This window comes from Harpegnathos saltator, unplaced genomic scaffold (genome assembly GCF_003227715.2).
Source record: "Harpegnathos saltator strain DR-91 unplaced genomic scaffold, Hsal_v8.6 scaffold536, whole genome shotgun sequence".
NCBI lineage: Eukaryota > Metazoa > Arthropoda > Insecta > Hymenoptera > Formicidae > Harpegnathos > Harpegnathos saltator.
The window spans coordinates 562,344-579,170 of NW_020230356.1; the positions used below are offsets into that span (position 1 = coordinate 562,344).

General features: G+C 53.3%; 3 protein-coding genes across 8 annotated transcripts in view; 1 reads left to right on the plus strand and 2 right to left on the minus strand.

Annotated features, from left to right (window-relative positions):
* Positions 1-3,162, minus strand: part of LOC105187971 (uncharacterized) — a 91,477-nt gene extending 88,315 nt beyond the window's left edge. For all 3 annotated transcript variants that reach the window (XM_025303172.1, XM_011149152.3, XM_025303176.1), the window contains exon 1: positions 2,057-3,162. In XM_025303172.1, coding sequence (XP_025158957.1) covers positions 2,057-2,100 — 44 coding nt within the window. In that variant the 5' untranslated portion in view covers positions 2,101-3,162. The remainder of the gene's footprint in view (positions 1-2,056) is intronic.
* Positions 3,163-3,542: 380 nt separating this feature from the next.
* LOC105188003 (sialin) lies at positions 3,543-10,313 on the plus strand. Of its 2 annotated transcripts, XM_025303179.1 has the most exons (10): positions 3,543-3,827; positions 4,560-4,793; positions 5,676-5,881; positions 6,314-6,535; positions 6,669-6,753; positions 7,043-7,209; positions 7,515-7,664; positions 7,894-8,026; positions 8,532-8,785; positions 9,274-10,313. In XM_025303179.1, exons 2-10 carry the CDS (start codon positions 4,709-4,711, stop codon positions 9,565-9,567), a joined length of 1,596 nt encoding a protein of 531 aa, XP_025158964.1. In that variant the 5' UTR covers positions 3,543-3,827; positions 4,560-4,708; the 3' UTR covers positions 9,568-10,313. The 2 variants fall into 2 exon arrangements, with proteins under 2 accessions (XP_025158964.1, XP_025158965.1); XM_025303180.1 differs by lacking the exon at positions 4,560-4,793 and having other exon boundaries at positions 3,548-3,827.
* Positions 10,314-12,602: 2,289 nt separating this feature from the next.
* LOC105188011 (uncharacterized) lies at positions 12,603-16,827 on the minus strand. Of its 3 annotated transcripts, none has more exons than XM_011149222.3 (3): positions 16,639-16,827; positions 15,767-15,946; positions 12,603-14,952 (listed from the first exon to the last, which is right to left on the minus strand). In XM_011149222.3, the coding sequence occupies exons 1-3, from the start codon at positions 16,657-16,659 to the stop codon at positions 13,117-13,119; spliced, it is 2,037 nt and encodes a 678-aa protein (XP_011147524.1). In that variant the 5' UTR covers positions 16,660-16,827; the 3' UTR covers positions 12,603-13,116. The 3 variants fall into 3 exon arrangements, with proteins under 3 accessions (XP_011147524.1, XP_011147514.1, XP_025158963.1); XM_011149212.3 differs by having other exon boundaries at positions 12,603-15,087; XM_025303178.1 differs by lacking the exon at positions 16,639-16,827 and adding an exon at positions 16,179-16,614 and having other exon boundaries at positions 12,603-15,087.

Sequence of the window (16,827 nt, forward strand, 5' to 3'; positions counted from 1 at the left end):
ATTTTAATTTATGTAAAATAATATTTCGTTGTTATGTAATTTTTATGGATAAAATAACTAAAATGCTTAATTTTTATATATGAAGTCTGAGAACAAAATCATTTGGTCCAGAGAACAAAGCAGAACAATATATTTAGTTGAGACAACTAAATATTTTGTTATAAAACAAGACATTTTGGTAGAAAACAAGATGTTTGGTTGGCTATTAAAAAATACCTCAACTAAACAGTCTTGTTAGAGATACTAAATTTTTTTCCTAGTCTTGAGACGCAATCGGACCGGTGCAATCGACCAGCGAAGCTGGTCTGTGAGACGTTTCCTTTCCACGGCGCGACGTGCAGGATTCAGACGTGGTTGAGCCGAATATTTATTTAAAGATCATTTGCATGCGTGTACACGTTGTTTTAGATAATTTATTGGAAGGCGCGTAACCGGAAAGGAAACGTCGCAATGTATAAAAGTCACACTCTGCAATATCAATTCATCCATTAAGGGCCCGAAACATGAAAAATACATGATAACCGTAGCGCTTGTATATTTACCAAGCCGCAGATATTTTTCCACCAAGATTCGCGCCATAGACAGCTACTCACGTTTGCTTCATTTGTCGCATGGTGTCACACAGCCACATGCTTATTCTTTCCTTCATTCATTGACTGTCAGAGAGACGAACCGCTCGCTTCCGCGAGAAAGCCTCGTCGCTTTAATTTCCAAACTGTATTCGCAACTTTGCTTGACGCTGCTCTGTAGGAACGAGGGCTACTCGACTACTCCACTCGACACGGTGGAATTCATTTCGATAAACGGCAACTTGCGAGAATTATCGTGCGAGTACATCTACATTAGCGCGAAATAACAGTACTTGTAGTTCCTACGTGAAGCAGCGAGCGAGCCGACGGAGGAGGCTCGTATATCTGCCGAGGATTATATTAATCAGCTCGGCACGCGCGTTCACTCGCGGCCGAACTTGTCCCGCGATTTTCGTAATCGCCATCGAGGCTGGTCGATTTTGAAAGTCGACGACCAGGGCGCCGCGCTCGCGTACGGGACCGTAGCGAGTGTCTACTTAGTAGGCAGAAATAGGAGCCCGAAACGCCGCGCGGGGACGCCGTTGCGGCTGATCCTACGACGAGAAATAACGCCGGGGCCTCCGAGAGAAGCGCATTCCAAAAGGATGGGCGGCGGGAAAGGAGGGGCGGGACACAACGGGCTCGGGACAGGGAAAGGAGAGAATTTTATCGCGGCGACGCGAGTCCCTTAACGCGAGCCGGTCATCAGCCACGCATTGGCGCCGCGCATGCGGCGCCATAATAACACGACTATCGTCGCAATAATCACGATAATTGGGAAGAGGTGTGAAGCGTAAAGCGAGACACGACGGCGACGACGCGGAACCGCGTCGGGTGTCCGCCGTGGAATTATCCGGGGAGCCATTTAGGCGTGACGATCGATAGGGAAATAGCCAAGACGATAATGACCGGAGTTGACGATTCTTCCAATCCTAGTGACAGAGAGAGAATGAGAGAGAGAGAGAGGGGGGGGGATTGAAAGAGAGGAAGAGAGCATGTTTCAAGGAATCACGCTCATCGGTGACTGACATGAGTCTCGAAAGGAACTAGCGTCGAGTCAGCTATCTGGCAGACCAAAAAGACAAAAATTCCGGAGAGCCATGGAGGAGAGTGACGGTGAGAGTAAAGTGGACAAGAAGACAAGAAAGACGAAGAAGGACTCGCGTGAACGGAAGAGAGGGGGGGGGAGAGAGAGAGAGAGAGAGAGGGAGAGAGGGAGAGAGAGAGAGAGAGAATCAAGAGATGCGTCGACACGCATCCGTTCAAAGGACCTTTCGGGGTTCTCTCGGCTGGAGCGGACCCGGATGCCCTTCGCTGGGCCGTATTGTCCCTGGCGAGCCACTCGCGGTATGCGGGGCGAAGGAGAGGGGGAGAGATCGGGAAGAGCGAGGAGGGAGAGGGGGGGTGCAGCAGAGGGACCCCAGCAGGGCACCCAACTTAACTGAGCGAACAAAACGGTCAAAACGCAACGAAACGGAGTCACTCACCTTGTCGCTCGTTCGTGCCGCTTCGCCGGAGTCTCCCTCGTCATTCACCGTCGCGACGGTCGCGTCCGTGGCTGCGCGCGAGCACCGCCGCCTCCTGCCACTGTGACGACAACAAGGCCGGTGAGTACTACGGCTACTACACGTCGCGCACGTCAAAATACTTGTGCCGTGTTGGCGCGCAGCATCGTCCTGCGCGCTTCGAAACGAACGCGCTCCTGGCGGAGGAGCGTGCCGGCACGGAGCACAGTAAAACACGCGCGGATCCTTCGGGGGATTCCTCGGCACGGGGTCCCCTCTATCCAGCCATCGCGTCGTCCTGCCTCTGTCTCTCTTCCCGGTGCTCCTGCGGGCCCGCCGGAGATCCACCGTCCTCCGTGTGCGTCGCGCTGCGCAGAGAGTCGCTCACGTGCGTGCCGATCGTCACGGATAAGACGCGAAAAATGCGAGACGCGGGCCGCGCGCACCGCAACACTCCGCACCGTACCGCGCCGCACCGCACCGCACCGCACCGCACCGCACCGCACTGAAGCGGCAGATAAGTGTGACAAACGCCGACCGATGTGTGTTGCCGTTTGACCTGCCTGCGAACTGACCAATCGCCGTGCAGGTGGCATCCCGCTGGTCCCCGTTGCTGCGGCAGCAGGAGGGGAGACACGCGGCCCGACCACCTGCCGCGCAACCTGCTGGGGCCTGCTGCAACATGCTCCCATGGATCGGGCCCTGGGCCCGACGACGACGGCCTGCCGACGTTGATCAGCCGTTGGTAACGTTGGTAGAATCTGCCTGGCGACAGACGGTTCACCGGTTGCCGCTGAACGTTCGCTCGCTGCGTTATCGTCGAATATCCGCAGGTTCGCGTCTTTGGGACTTTCCGTAAGCTTCGCTCTCGTAGGCTGTTTACCAGCTGCCGACATCTCATCGGACGGATCTTGTTTGTTGCGCTAATTGCACACCACGAGGCGATTTAATCTCGTCCGAGTGGGTCACGGGAAACGTGAACGGCACCTCCGCTAATCGGGAGTTACGGAAGCGACAATGGTCCGCGTGTGTGTTTATCCGCCAATCACGCATTGACCGATAAAGCGCGACTTTGATATGTCATCGATGTTAAGATGGAATGTGATCAATAAGGAAAAATCTCGATCGAATGATTTATCGTTGAACAAGTCCGTGATGTGCAAATTAATTAATGCCGGGAACGGCTCCGGGCGAGCGCGTCCGCCGCATAAGCCGCGAATGACGCTCGTGAATAATAATTTTGCAACAATCTCACACACAAGGAGATTTATTGCCGGATCACGCGTCGTCGCGATAAGTCGTCGGGACGCGCGCCAAAAAAAAAAACAGGTGCGTTTAGACGCTTATCGCGGTCGCAATGAGGCTTGATATCGCGTCGGCGACACCGACGACGTGGGGAAAATATTACGAGGCTGGCCTGTGCACGGTGCTTCAAGGCTGTGACCCGGCGTAGGTACTTATTGTATCAAGTCTCGTTAACGGAGATGTTCATTCACTCGCACCGCCAGATGACCAGTATGGCTCGCGCAACTCGTTGCCGCCGCGTCTCGCACGTATCGCGGCGATACGATAGTGGCCGGAAACGCGAAGAACGAGAGAGAGACGGACATTTTCCGATGAGGTGTGCTTGACCTATCGCTACCGCATCATGGAAACGCAATCCAAGTGCCAGCACGTTTGACGACGATGGCGGCGCTGGTACGTCTTAAGCGCGGTAGCGTCCAACTGAGACACGCGGCGCTCGAGGTCAAAGGTACGTGTGCCCAGGACGCGTCCTCCAGGACGCGTTGCCGCTGAAACTCGGCTTTGAAGAGACCGCTGAGCTATATATAGCAAACTGAAACGAATGGCACCTTGTTGGCCGATAGATGAACTCAAACAGGCCTGTGAGACAAGAACTGCTTCTAGGCAGAGTCGCTTTTTTCGCCTCATCAACATGTTGCAGTCCTTTAAATAGGACTGTAACGTGTTGGTGAGAGGCAGAGAGAGAGGGAGAGAGAGAGAGAGAGAGGGAGCGCTTCTATTTCGAAACAGTCTTTGTCTTACAGGCTTGTTTGATTTCCACCAGGCTGGTTCTCATTCCAGTTTGCCATATAATTCAATGGGGGAAACCGACAGACGATTCCGCGACGCTTCGCACTCTTTTAGTCCAAGGGAACGGGTAGCTTGTCGATTATTCGTTCCGTGTCACTGTGTGCCACACTTTTGTGTACACGGGTTCGTTCGTTTCTGCGAAATCAATCTGCACGTGGCTACTCTCGCTTGGGAGTCGCGAGTTGGACGCGAAAATTAGCATACTGCCGAGTTAACTTGCCGTCCGGTGCGTGTTTTGACGCATGTGCGCTCGTAATCAGCGTGGAGGAAATTAGTGTTGATGCTGGTGTCGAGATCACTAATCTTTCCGGCTCGCGTTGCTCGGCGACGCGCGCGCAAGTGGGTCGTAAAAATGCGCAAAGTGACGTACGTTCATTGTCTTTTCGAAAAGCCGGTTGTTTACGTTACATCATTGCCGAGCCAAAGTCGAGGCCACCCGCAGTATCATAGTGCTGTAGAGATAGTGCGCGGGGAATCAAACACCGGGAGCGATAAGAGCGAGATGTCGCAGTCTGTCTCGTTATTCTTGTCTTCTGTGAGATGGCAGACTTCGTCAAGAGAGGTAGTGTGCAGTTCGTCAAACGTGGCAGTTGTCAATTAAAGCTCGCTGCGCAAGAGGTTCGAGGTTCGTCGATCTTGATTATTATTATTATCGTCGATCTTGTTATCGTTCATTTGATTTGCCCTCCTCGCATTTCGCGCTTGCCGTAAGCACGGTCGAGTTTTTCACCTGACGTTCCGTTTGTGCTATCGATCAGCGACATCGATATTTGCAACATTCGCTTGATACAAACATTACCGCCCGGGCATTCGAATAAATTTACAAGAAGGGATTATTTTGTCGATGCCCATTCATGTCGTGATCGAATATTGTGTTTGGATACGCAACTAAACACGCATTGTAATTGTCACGCAACTAATGCTGCAGCGAGCAATTTGACATCGATCGTTCCCTTGCATCTCACGTAGGGAAAAAAGGCACTTGCCGAAATAAGTAAGTCTCTTCAAGTTTAGAATCGATATTACTGCAGGCGCGAACACCACCATCGTGCCAACAGTTTGAGCAAGTTATCAAACTCAAACACCGCCGTGCTCCGATGTTTGACGACCACGATAATGAGTGTATGCACAAAAGTTTCACCTGCCGCTGCAGCGCGTTCATTGTGTCGGGTGGAACGATTCCGTGAGAGAACTACAGACTCCGCGACCTAATTATCGCGAGACAATTGCGCAAAATTACTCGAGCTCTTCCGAGTGTCTCGCTAAAGATTCGACGACGATAAAAATGTTCAAATCGAACTCTTTCTCGCAAGTTTCATCGGAAACGCTGCTGTGCTCGGATAATCCTCCGCCTTTTTTTTCACGATTTTTACCAACGCGGCTCGACGCGAAGCAAAATTAGCGTTTCCAAAGTCCGTGGTAGCGCTCTCTTCTACCAGCGATGGGATTAGTCACCGTGTGATCACCACGACGTATATATCCTCGTAATTCTGTTATTATTCGTTAGCGACAGTTCGAGCGCGACACATCGTCGCCGCGCTGGTCGCAGTTGGATTTGCGCTCTGCGGCGCGGTCGAAGTCAGCTCCTCCGTCGCACTGCTGGCAAATCAGGAAGACAATCATGCCATCATCGACACGTCTTGGCACTGCGACATGCTGGTCAATATCACCAGCCGCAATCGCACCGAGGACTTCGAGGTTATACTCTTGGAGGTACACAAACGATTCGACTCATATTCGTAATCCGTGGCGCTAAATGTACTTCTCGCTAATCTTGGGATTTTAATCATTTAGAGCACGTAAATATGATGACGCGTAGATGCAATTGACAGCGTCGCGCTTACGATTTTATTCACCGATTAAATTTTCCCGGCAAGAAGATCTGTTAAATTCGCCTCGCAGATCCATTCTCCTTCCACCTTACCGAGAAAGGAGACGATACTTTCGAGATCGAGCAAGATGATGGAAGAAAAACGCTAATTCTCATCCATATCATTATTATAATATAATTATGTATAATAATAACAACTATAATTGTATTTATTGACATGACAGTGTATATAATACAGTCATGTAGTACGAATTATACGACGATTATACATTAGGATTGATGTGCAACATAATCCGTATTGTGCCGAACGATAGTTGCCGCAGGAGGAGCGAGCGGAGTCGATTATGCGCGAGGCTTTCTTATGGGGACAGGTGGCCGGGCCTATCTTGGGAGGTTGCCTGGTGTGGGGTCGATCCGGGCCCTCCATGGTGTTCTCACGAGCGGTTCTTAGCGCCTGTTTAGCGTCTCTATTAGTACCCGCCGCCTGGCGCGGACCATCGCACGTTGCGCTGCGCTTGTTCCAAGGATTATGCACCGTAAGTCGGCAGGCTTTCTTATCGCGCCATCGTCCGTGGATTCGCGACGAGGGCTCGCACGTCTCGCACGGTATCGTAAAACACGGCGAGCTACGTGAACCGCGCTGAATTATTGCGACATCTTCTTTTGTAGGGCGCGACCATGCCCGCTGCTCACATGTTCGCTATGACCTGGTTTAAGAGCAACCACAGGAGCTGGTACTTCAGCTGTTACGCAGGTAGACGGCGACGGTGTCGCAAACGCGCTCGTTTCACCAAGGAACGACGAACGAAAAGAGCGGACGACGCGGGTAACGCGCCGCCGCTCGCGATCTATCGCGCGTTAGCATGTTTTTGTTGGAAAAACAGCCGTAGAGACACACTTAGACGCCGGGAGTAGTTTTTTCTCTCTTTTTTTTTTTTTTTCTTTCTTTGTTTTGAGGAATTTCATTGAGTGCTCTCTCTCGACGGTGCAGGTCGCGTGGCGGCTCGAGTTAAGTGGACTAATCCTAATTCTCATGCTTCAAGCCGTCAGCGTGGGTTATTGCCTCACCGGATGGCTGGGCACCGCGGTGGTGCGAACGTTCGGCCGTGATTCTCTGTGTTACGGTCTGGTTCTCTTGGCTCTGTGCTGGTACTTCGCCTTCGGCCGATTCGTCAAGGACACGCCCAAGTCCTATCAACACGACACAAACGTAAGCGACGTTTTCGGCTGGTCCAACGCGTCGCGCATGTCTTTGTGCTCTGGACAGTCTAATTAAGCTTGTCGGGTGGGTGGGCCCCATCAGATGACAGCTTCTTGCGTGAGCGAGCAAGAATTTGCTGGGACTCTGGGGAATGTTCCGTCGTGCCGCGCGATACGTTAATTAGCGTCTGCGTATGCGGCAAATTCGTTTCACTGATAACTGCAAAATCACGTTGATACTTGATCGGCGATACGTGTAACCAGTCCATGCGACAGTTTTCGACACGATGATCGAGGCTAGCGATGTGATCGCAGGCGGCTGTGATACCATGGGGGAAACTCTTGAGATCCGTACCAGTGTGGGCGTCCGCGGTGGCGACCATGGGAAACCAATGGGGCGACGCGACGCTCGCTCTTGGCATGACAAAGTACCTGAAACTCATCTACGGCTTCTCCACAGCTAACGTAAGTCGAGGACAGAATTTCACCTCGCGGGGCCTACCTTCGTTAAAGATGCCGCGCGAGAAAAGGCGCAAGAGACTGGCCGCGTAGATTCTGCGTGTAACACGCGATATAGTATATTACGTAACGACACGCGAAAGGGCTCAGTCCTTGCCGCCCGATCGATATTACAAAAAGGACAGCTGCCAGCGTGACAAGTCTCGTCCTGTTACTAAGTCGCCGCTCAATTCAGGATTCGGTGCTAACCACCTTACCTCACATCGGTCACTTCATGGCTGCGCTGACCTGCGGTCTCCTGGTCGACCACGTCCGCGAGTCTGGTATAGTTTCCACGACCACCGCGAGAAAGTTGGTCGTCTACACAGGTACGTTATGACTATCTCTATAAACGGCAATGCGTCTGCAACATTGCGAAAACGCGCGTGAGAGTTCTGGTCTCCGATGCGCGCGCGCGCGCGCGGGTCGATTAAATTATATAAGACATTATTATTGCCGTTTATATTTTACTATTATCATTATCATCCGAGACGTTGTCAGGAGAGACGTCGGAAATTTCAAAGAAATACTTAATATTAAATTAGCGCCGCCGCGTTTTTTTGCGAAGGGAGCAAAGAGGAACGCCAAACGCCCCGACACCGGTTCTTTTTGTATTCCCGTTGTAAGTGGCCCGATCAGAGGCGCGGATTTTTACATCGCACATTTTTACATCGACAAAAGTCCACGGGCGCTGTCGTGCTCGGAGAGCGACGGATCAAGTCCCCGACGTGTCTAACGACGCAAACTAAGATCTTCCTTACCCGCCATAATAATACCGAACGAATACCGCCATACAAGCCACTGAGCGAAGCAAATTAATTAATGTGAAATCAGCGCACTTCATCCCCGCGGCCTTGCTGTTCGTCGCCGGTTACGCCGGCTGTCAAGCTCTGGGTGCCGCTTGGCTGGGGATCGCAGCCCTCCTCGTATCCGGCACCGCACCGGCCGGTGCGCTCGCCGCCATCGCCGACCTCGCACCTGCGGAATCGCCGGCGTGCGCCGCGGCGGCGTGCGCTCTGTGCTCCACATTGGGAGCCGCGGGACTGCTGGCCGCCAATTACTTCGTCACTCAGGCTCTTCATGGCTCCGTAAGTCCCGAATTACGGCACGCGCGCCGCCCGCGCAAGCGTAACCGACTCGTCCGCTAGCGCTCTGGACACGCGCGCCCGGGAGGGTTGCGTAAGAGTAATTCCGCTCTCGAAGAGTTACCGGGCTCTTCACGCCCCACATGACTCGCGTTTTTATCGGCCTCCGGCTCAGTCATCATATTCGATGCGGTTTTGAGAGCGTTACTTTGGGATCTGGAAGCTTTCGAAATTGCCGTGCTCTTCCTTGCTATCCTGCGGACTTTCCGGTCGCGACGTCTTTGTTCTACGTTCCTCGTTACCGAGGTAGCAGAAGCTTGAATCGGTCGGAGGTAGCGCGAGACGTGTAAGCGTGAAATTAATATTGTTCGAGTTTCTCCGATATGTCAGAAGTGTAGTCTCGCTCATTGTCCAATTTCCGCGTGTGCAATTTGACTCGGGCCCCACGCAAGTGATCGTAATCGCCGGAGAAACATGCCTATCGCTTTCAGATCGCTGGCTCTTGGCGACTGGTGTTCGGTGTCGCGTCCGTCGTCCTGCTGACGACCGCTGCGGTCTTCCTGGCTCTCGGCAAAGGCGTCCCGCAGCCGTGGATCCCGTCCGTGCCGAGACCGCGGAGTCACGACGTCATCTACGAGCAGGACACGCTGGAGCTCGACTACGAGGACGTGGGCGTGCAGACCGAGCCCTTTGGGCCGTACGCGTTGGAGGACGACGTTGAGAGCCTGAAGAACGTGCCCCGCTCCGCGTCGATTCACTCCAAGGTCTCGATGACCTCCGATTAAATCGCGCCTCGACGTGTCACTCTCAGAGCTCGTTCTGCAACAAGGATCGCTATCCTTCCGCGATAGAGCATAGTCTACGGAGGACGTGTGTGCTGCGCTCGCCGAGAGCAGGCGCGTCATTAACAATGTGTATATAAAGTTTCAAGAAGCAAGTATTGCGCGCACACGAGAACACGTTTTTATACGATTAACGCAGATTGTTCTCATCGATACACCGTGATGATCGAAAGGATTAAACACGGGATGTATAACAGTATTCAGATTGCAGCAACGCATTTCTCCGTGATTCACCATTCTCCACGCGTAGGGAGCCTTTCCGTCGCGGGGAGAATATTTGACGGTAAAACTTACCGAACACTGAATCCTTCATCCTCGAGGAACAGGTTGAGGACATAGGAATTTATTATTATTCCGTTTCACACGTGCTATTTACGCTTCAGTAACTGCAATCCGCACGATTAAAAGAATTTGCCGTGTTCTTCAGCGAGATAAATTCCATTGATCGCCTATTCTCCGCGCAGTTAGAAGAGAGAGAGAGAGAGAGAGAGAGAGAGAGAGAGAGAGAGAGAGAGAGAGAGAGAAAGAGAGAGCTGAAAGGAGAGAGAATTGTAAGAACGAAAATTATAATATTTTCTTCGTGTGTACGAATCGACCAGAGCGCACTTACACACCCCAAGTTTCGCGGAAGAAGACAGTCCGAGAGTCGCCACTCGCCAGAGAGAATCGTTACGAAACGATGCCGTGAATAATAACAGGAGGACGCGCTTTGACTGATAATATCGCGCGTGGAAAGTCGCCGGCTGATAAATATATCGCGACGTGCGTTCAGAAAAAGAAAGAAAATATCAGCGGACGTGAAAAGGGAAAGAAGCACGTAACGGATGAGCGGAGTCGCTTCTGCCACCAGCCATTCGCTCTCGACTATTGTTGGAGACTTGAAGCGGCTTCGCCTTGTCAGGACGCGTCGTGCATCGAGAGGGAGAGAGAGAGAGAGAGAGAGAGAGAGAGAGAGAGAGAGAGAGAGAGAGAGAGAGAGGCAGGGAGAGAGAGAGAGAGACTTCACCGATTTTCTCCGCGTTCGTCATTTCCTAACTCGTTAGCCGTTGCAGTGTGTCTGTGCGTGCATTACGCGCGTTCTCTGAGACAATAATGTGTGTCGGCTTTCCATCCCGTTCCCGAGAAAGAGAAAGAGAGAGAGAGAGAGAGAGAGAGAGAGAGAGAGAGAGAGAGAGAGAGAGAGAATGAGAGAGAGAGAGAGAGAAGGAAAGAAAGAGAAGCCGCGGCGGATGCGACGGGCGCTCTAATTACGCGGCTTAGCGGAGAAATGTCCCTATTGGCGCCGATACCATCGCGAAAATGCGGCCTTTGACAGCCGCGGCGCGTTCACGGAATACCGGAAGACGCGATTCAGACGCTGCGTAAGATCGGTATCCGCTTATTAATGTCCCGACGACGGCCTTTCACGCGCGTGATACGTATCCGGCGTGCGTGGAAAAAGCAGGACACCATTGAGGTGTCTGCGGAAAAGCGGCTGCCATTCGCCGCGAATTCAGATACTTCGCACGGCATTTTTCCGCACGTCGGCACTCGCTCGGTCGACATTCTCGCGCCGGGCGATCGAACTCGAGAGACCGAGAGTTGCGGTTATTCACGGCTGGACAATAGTCTATTATTACCGGTCGATTATTCCTCTCAATCGGCAGATTTTTCGATAACGAGAATTTTAGCGCGCGAATAAATTCCTTCGCGTATCTCGAGGTCGAGATAAACTTTCGCCAAGCGTTTGCAGCAACGCAACCGTGTTTTCCGGCGAAGCCGACGATATCGATGAGCCGATTCGCACGGTAGTATCTTTCGAGTTATCGGCGGCATTCGTCTCTTATTGACGAAGTTTGTTCCCATTGGCGGGCCAGCTCGCGTTTCGACACTGCGCGTCGCGGTGGGGCAACGCATTTTCCGACCGAGAGTTTGCCAAGAGACCAGCAAGCGGGCTCTGCGAATGCGTGGAAACCGCGTCGTGCGAGATCTCAAGATCTCCGCCCTCGGCGGCCGCATACTGCCGCGCGCGACTGTGCAAGTTTGTGTAGATCCGACCAGGCCAGTGTCGCAACCGGCGACGCTAATTACCGGCGGTAGACGCGTTACTATTCTTTCCCGGTAACGCCGACTCTCAGGGACTTATGAAATGAATTCTCACACTACGCCCTGTCTACCGTCCGACTCTTTCTTTATTTCGATGTGTATATATCACACTAGTCGTTTACGTAACATAGCGTATTTACAGTCGCAAGTGTGGAGTACGCTAGCGGTGCCTTCGAGGCTAATAGAGAGCTTCCGCTCGCAGGCGCGATCTTCTGCGATTCGGAGCGGAGAGCGAGCGACCGCTGTCCGCCGCGGGATCTCCTCCCGGGTAGTCTCGGCGAGGAGATAGATGCACCAGTGACGAGAAATGTCTCTCTTTTTCTTTCGCTCTCTTGTTCGGCAGGAGTAAACGCGTTTCTCCGAAATTGCAGGAGTACAGCGTTGTTATATAATTATCGTAACGTAATTGTACTACAGTTTAAGCTGTTTCGTCGGAACGAATTACGGACGACTTCGTCGTAATTCCTCTGTCTTTCGTTCTATCATCGTCAATTTTGTGAACAATGTAACTTGAGCGCCGGGGAAATTAACGGCTCGGCAGAAATTGACAATGTCGAGCGACAACCAGGAGGCAACATTTATATACGCGAGGAGGCAATGTTACTTTTCTTCTACTTCTTTGAGACGAAAGGCATATTCCCGTATTTGTCCAATGATTTTTCTCGGTCACGCGCGGTCACGCACTGATGCGTCCACTTTGGTAGAATATAAATAACGCGACGAGACGAATGATAAATGTGCGCGCGTCGGCGCGGCGCTGGAAAGCTGTCGTGCAGAAAATCGGCCGGGCTGCGCGCAGCGACGATTTCCCTTTCGCGAAACCGATTCGATCCATTAACGACACGAATGCGTCCGTTGCGTGCGCGAGCGCGACGTGCGTCGGTCGTCGCGGACGGACGGACGGACGGACGGACGTACGTACGTCCGTTCGTTGTCCGCAAGACAAAAAGTCGCTATCGTTGACGTAAGCCGCTTCGTCACGTCACAGGTGTATTGCCACAAGGGCTCGCGACGGCGCGCGTTCCGGTATACTTAGCGCTAATAAATCATGGAACACACACGTATATTTAAGTGTGAGGTCATCTCCCACCTTCCAAGCTTTGGAATCGGCTCCTTCCCAACGAGACTCGGTACGTCGGCTTTGATGACAATATACGGTCGTCCAATTTCTAAGAGATACAAAGAGGAAAAAAGAAAACGTACATGCGAATACATGCGCGAGATGCAACTCTGCGGCTCTCGTCGCACTCGTCGACTCTCGTCGTACACGGTAGCGCGGTAAACCGGGACGAGAAACGAGAACTCTACAATAATTTTTTAACCCGCGATTTACTCGCGGCGAGCGAAACACTCGCCGCGCCGCGCCGGCCGGGAATCCCTAACTACTCGTAGCCGCCGCAGCCGTCGTTACATCTTCTTCCTCATCATGTCCTTCTCCTCCTCGGCGTCGTCCGTCGTTATGATCTGCACGCTCCTCACCGGGCCGGTCTTCCTGTAACTCGACGGCGGCGTCGTGGTGCTGGTTACCAAAGCGGTCGGTATTATCGCGGCTCGTTCGGCGTTGATCGCTAGGTTCACCATTCTCAGCAGCAAGGCCTCCCTGATCGGCGCCGGCAGGACCTCGTCGCCGTCGTCGCTCACGTCCTGCGTGTAGAACTTCTGCCTGTAGACTCTCTTGGAGTACCTGCCGTCGTGGTAGTCGTCGTACTGCTGATACAGCGGGTTCAGAGCTCTGGGATACAACGGTCGCCTCAGGGGCACTCGTTCGCCATACTGCACCTGCTGATCGTACAGCTCGGGCCTGGTTAATGGCGTCTGGTAGCTTGCCGGGTACGAAGAGTACGGTTGCTGATCGTACAGGGCGTCCTCGAGGTAGCTCTTCGGGTAGGACAAGGCCTGCACTCCGTATTGGCTGACCAGCAGCCTTCTCAGCAGGATTTGGAAGTCCCGTCGGCTCAGAGGCGGCGCGATCGGGTTCGGCGGCTCGGGTGGTAACGCGAGGCCGGCGTTGGGGCGGTAAGGGTACTCGGGGGTGGTCGGCTGGTACTCCCTGTCGTCGGACTGAGTTACCGGATTCGGTACCGGCCGCAGGAGCGGCCGCCTCTGCTCGGGCTCCGGGTAGAGCAACGGCCGCATCACAGGCCGCGGCCGCACGTAGTTGGCGTTCATCGCGATCCGCGCCTCGTCCTCATGGTCGGGCACGGCGGGATTCTCCGTCAGGTAGTGGATGTTGGCATCGGTCGTGGTCGAATAGACGGCACCCGGCTGCTGATTCGCGGCCGGTCGGAAGAGGATTCTGCCGATCGGTATCGCTCTGTAGACGCCTGCGTCCTCGTCGATGCTGCTCTGCTGGGACGGCACGAGTATCCTGGGCGGCAGTTCTCGCAGGTACTGCTCGGCTTGCTGCCTCACGTAGACGGGCTCGGTGCTTTGCCTCACGTAGTCCCGGTTCTCGACCGGCAGTCTAGGGGCGCTGCGAAGCAGCACCTGCTGAGCTGACGACGCGCGCTCCTCCTGACTGGGCTTCGTCTCCGTCTCGAAGACCCGAGGCTCCTCGTACTTGGAGTTGTCGAATCGAGTCGGGCTTAGGTTATCGCGGTTCACGTAAATCTTTGGCCGCGAAGTCACGGGGATTCTTTGGAGGACCCTGTTTGGGGAGGACGTGGTGAACAAAGGGCGCGTCGTGGACAAGGAGCCGCCGTAAACGTCCGAGTGGTCGTCGTTGTTGTCCGCCGCGGAGTTGGCCTTGGTGGTCTCGTCGTGTAGCTGCCTTCTCAGAGTGTTTCCCGTCGTGATCTTGGCCTCGTCCTCTTTGTCCACAAAGTCCTCGGAGATTGGGGGGAGGCTGTGTTCGATCGGTCGCTTGGCGAAGACGATCCTCCGGTAGACGCCGCTCTTGTCGTCCGTGCTGGGTCGGTTGATCTGAGAATCCTCGTCTTCGACGTCCTCCGCGATGATCGGCCTCTGCTGGCCGTTGATGATGAAACGCGGCCTGCTCTTCGGCGTGCCCTTCAGGTAATGCCCGAATATCGTCTTCGGGGCCTCGGTGGTGGTGGTGGTGGTGCTTGTGGTCGTCGTAGTGGCGGTGCTGGTCGTTTTTCTCGTACGTGGAATCGACTGCACGACCGACGACTTGGTCGGCGCCTCCGACGTCGTCGTCGCGGCGTACACGATGCTCGGCTTCTTTGTGGTCGCCGTGGTGCGGTTGACGCGCGGTATACTCTGTACGACCGACACGTGTTCCTGCAACGGTGACACGGTGGTCGCTTTAAAGCCCGTCCCGTTCGACGAGGAGTACGAGACCCTCTTTATCTCGCCGTCGGCGTCCACGAAGCCGAACGTGCCCTTAATGTTGCCCAGAACATCGCGACTCTCAACCTGATGAAGCAAGAGTCTCGCGTTTAATTCTCAGCGCGGGATCGTCGCGAGTGGTTCATAGTAGGATGAGATAATTATGCAGACATTTGGAAGAAAATTCCTTCTAACGTATTCTTATTCCGAGAGAAAATTTCATTGAGTTAGTTTTCACCTCCTCATTGTCGCAGATGCCGCAGAGCGCGATTAAAAAGACACGCGAATGATGAATCTTGACGGTCTTTAACGATCATTTATTTTTGTCGAGATATTTTTTCTCACGTTATTCGACGACATCAAGCGATGCTGTGAATTTGAGAACTATGAGGACGAGTTATAAAAAGTGTTGCGCAAGAAAATTTGCATGTAAATCCACGATCTCACTCTCTCTCTCTCTCACTCTCTCTCTCTCTCTCTCTCCTTCTCGTGGGAGGCAATTAGATTCCTGCGTGATTACTCGAGTGGGTATTGACATTGATATGACATTAACATTGTCGTTAACACCGCTCGCGCGCTGCGCAGCCAAGCTGTTGCGATTGTAATCAGTATGGAAAAAAGTCGATTGAGATAATTAGTATGCGATACTGTGGGAAACGCAGGAGCGCGCGCGCGCGCGCGCGCGCGCATGCGATGCGATTTATAGTTCTCAAGGAAAAAAGCCGACAGAGGTGCGGTCGATGCTACGCTGCTTACGTGTAATCACCTTGAATGATCCGTCACCGGCCTCGTAGCCGTACGTGTAAGAACCGTCTTCGTTCACCTTTCTGATCTGTTTCAAGATCGCCACTTGATGATCGCGATGCGTTTCCGATGTTTGCTGGTCCGTGACGTTCGTGCAGCCGGCAGTCACCAGACAGAAGAATGCCATCAGCCATGGCGTCATCTTAAAAGCAAAAGGTGATTTTTCTCTCTGAGGAAAACTCGCAGTAACGACGCAGCGCGGCGGCTAAGTCTCACGGCTTATCGCGAGTACTACGAGAAAGCAGCGTTCGAAATGAGAAACGGAAAGAAGAAAGAAATAAAGAAGATAGGAAAGAGTAAGATCGCGCACGAAGCGTCGAGCGGGCAAATTCGTAAGCGGCGAACTCGATTACTCGCTCCGACGACTACGCTACTTTGCATTCATCCCACAGATCCCACAGATCCCGAAACGTTTACGCGAAGGAAGACGCCTCCTCCAGCACGCGCATAACATCCACATAGCGAAGTCCACACAACGTGATCACTTGGCGACGTGTTCCGCGTTTTCCGCGCGCTATCCGCGTCAGGATAAATCCTGCGGGGGAATGCTGCCCGAAGGCTGAGAGAGGAACGTCACGTCGTGCGAGCGATGATGCGCTCGCCGCCGATGCGCGCACTTTCCCACGAAACCACCAAACCGTCGACCTCTCGACGTCGAAAAATCGCCGCAACATTCGCAGGTCGCTGCGTCAGAGCACTGTGTTTATGGATTGATAGCCGCTGAAATCGATCTCGCTCTCTCGCGCACAGCTCGCGCACCACGAACGCGTTCGCACCACTCGCGCTCGTTCTCGGCGTAGACGCGCGCTCGCGCGCGCGCGGAGGCGAATATACCTTGTTGGGACTGGAAACCATGTTACCGCGGATGCGGTGAATGTTCTTAATACCGCGTGGGGTGTCGAGTGCCGTTATATATAGGGTGACACAATAGGCATCTACCGCGCCCCTTCCACGACGCGCCGCGTCGCGCCGCCACGTTCAACCTTGATGACCCCTAAACGTTCATTAAGGCGTTGGGATATA

Bases quoted from the DNA above. Each gene is read 5' to 3' on its own strand.
- LOC105188003 (XM_025303179.1), top strand. From the start codon at position 4,709: ATGGCAGACTTCGTCAAGAGAGGTAGTGTGCAGTTCGTCAAACGTGGC. The intron at 7,665-7,893 runs GTAAGTCGAGGA...CGCTCAATTCAG, and splicing joins ACGGCTTCTCCACAGCTAAC to GATTCGGTGCTAACCACCTT. The intron at 8,027-8,531 runs GTACGTTATGAC...ATGTGAAATCAG, and splicing joins AAAGTTGGTCGTCTACACAG to CGCACTTCATCCCCGCGGCC.
- LOC105188011 (XM_011149212.3), bottom strand. From the start codon at position 16,659: ATGGTTTCCAGTCCCAACAAG. The intron at 15,947-16,638 runs GTATATTCGCCT...TTTGCTTTTAAG, and splicing joins TGGTTTCCAGTCCCAACAAG to ATGACGCCATGGCTGATGGC. The intron at 15,088-15,766 runs GTGATTACACGT...TTGCTTCATCAG, and splicing joins CCGGTGACGGATCATTCAAG to GTTGAGAGTCGCGATGTTCT.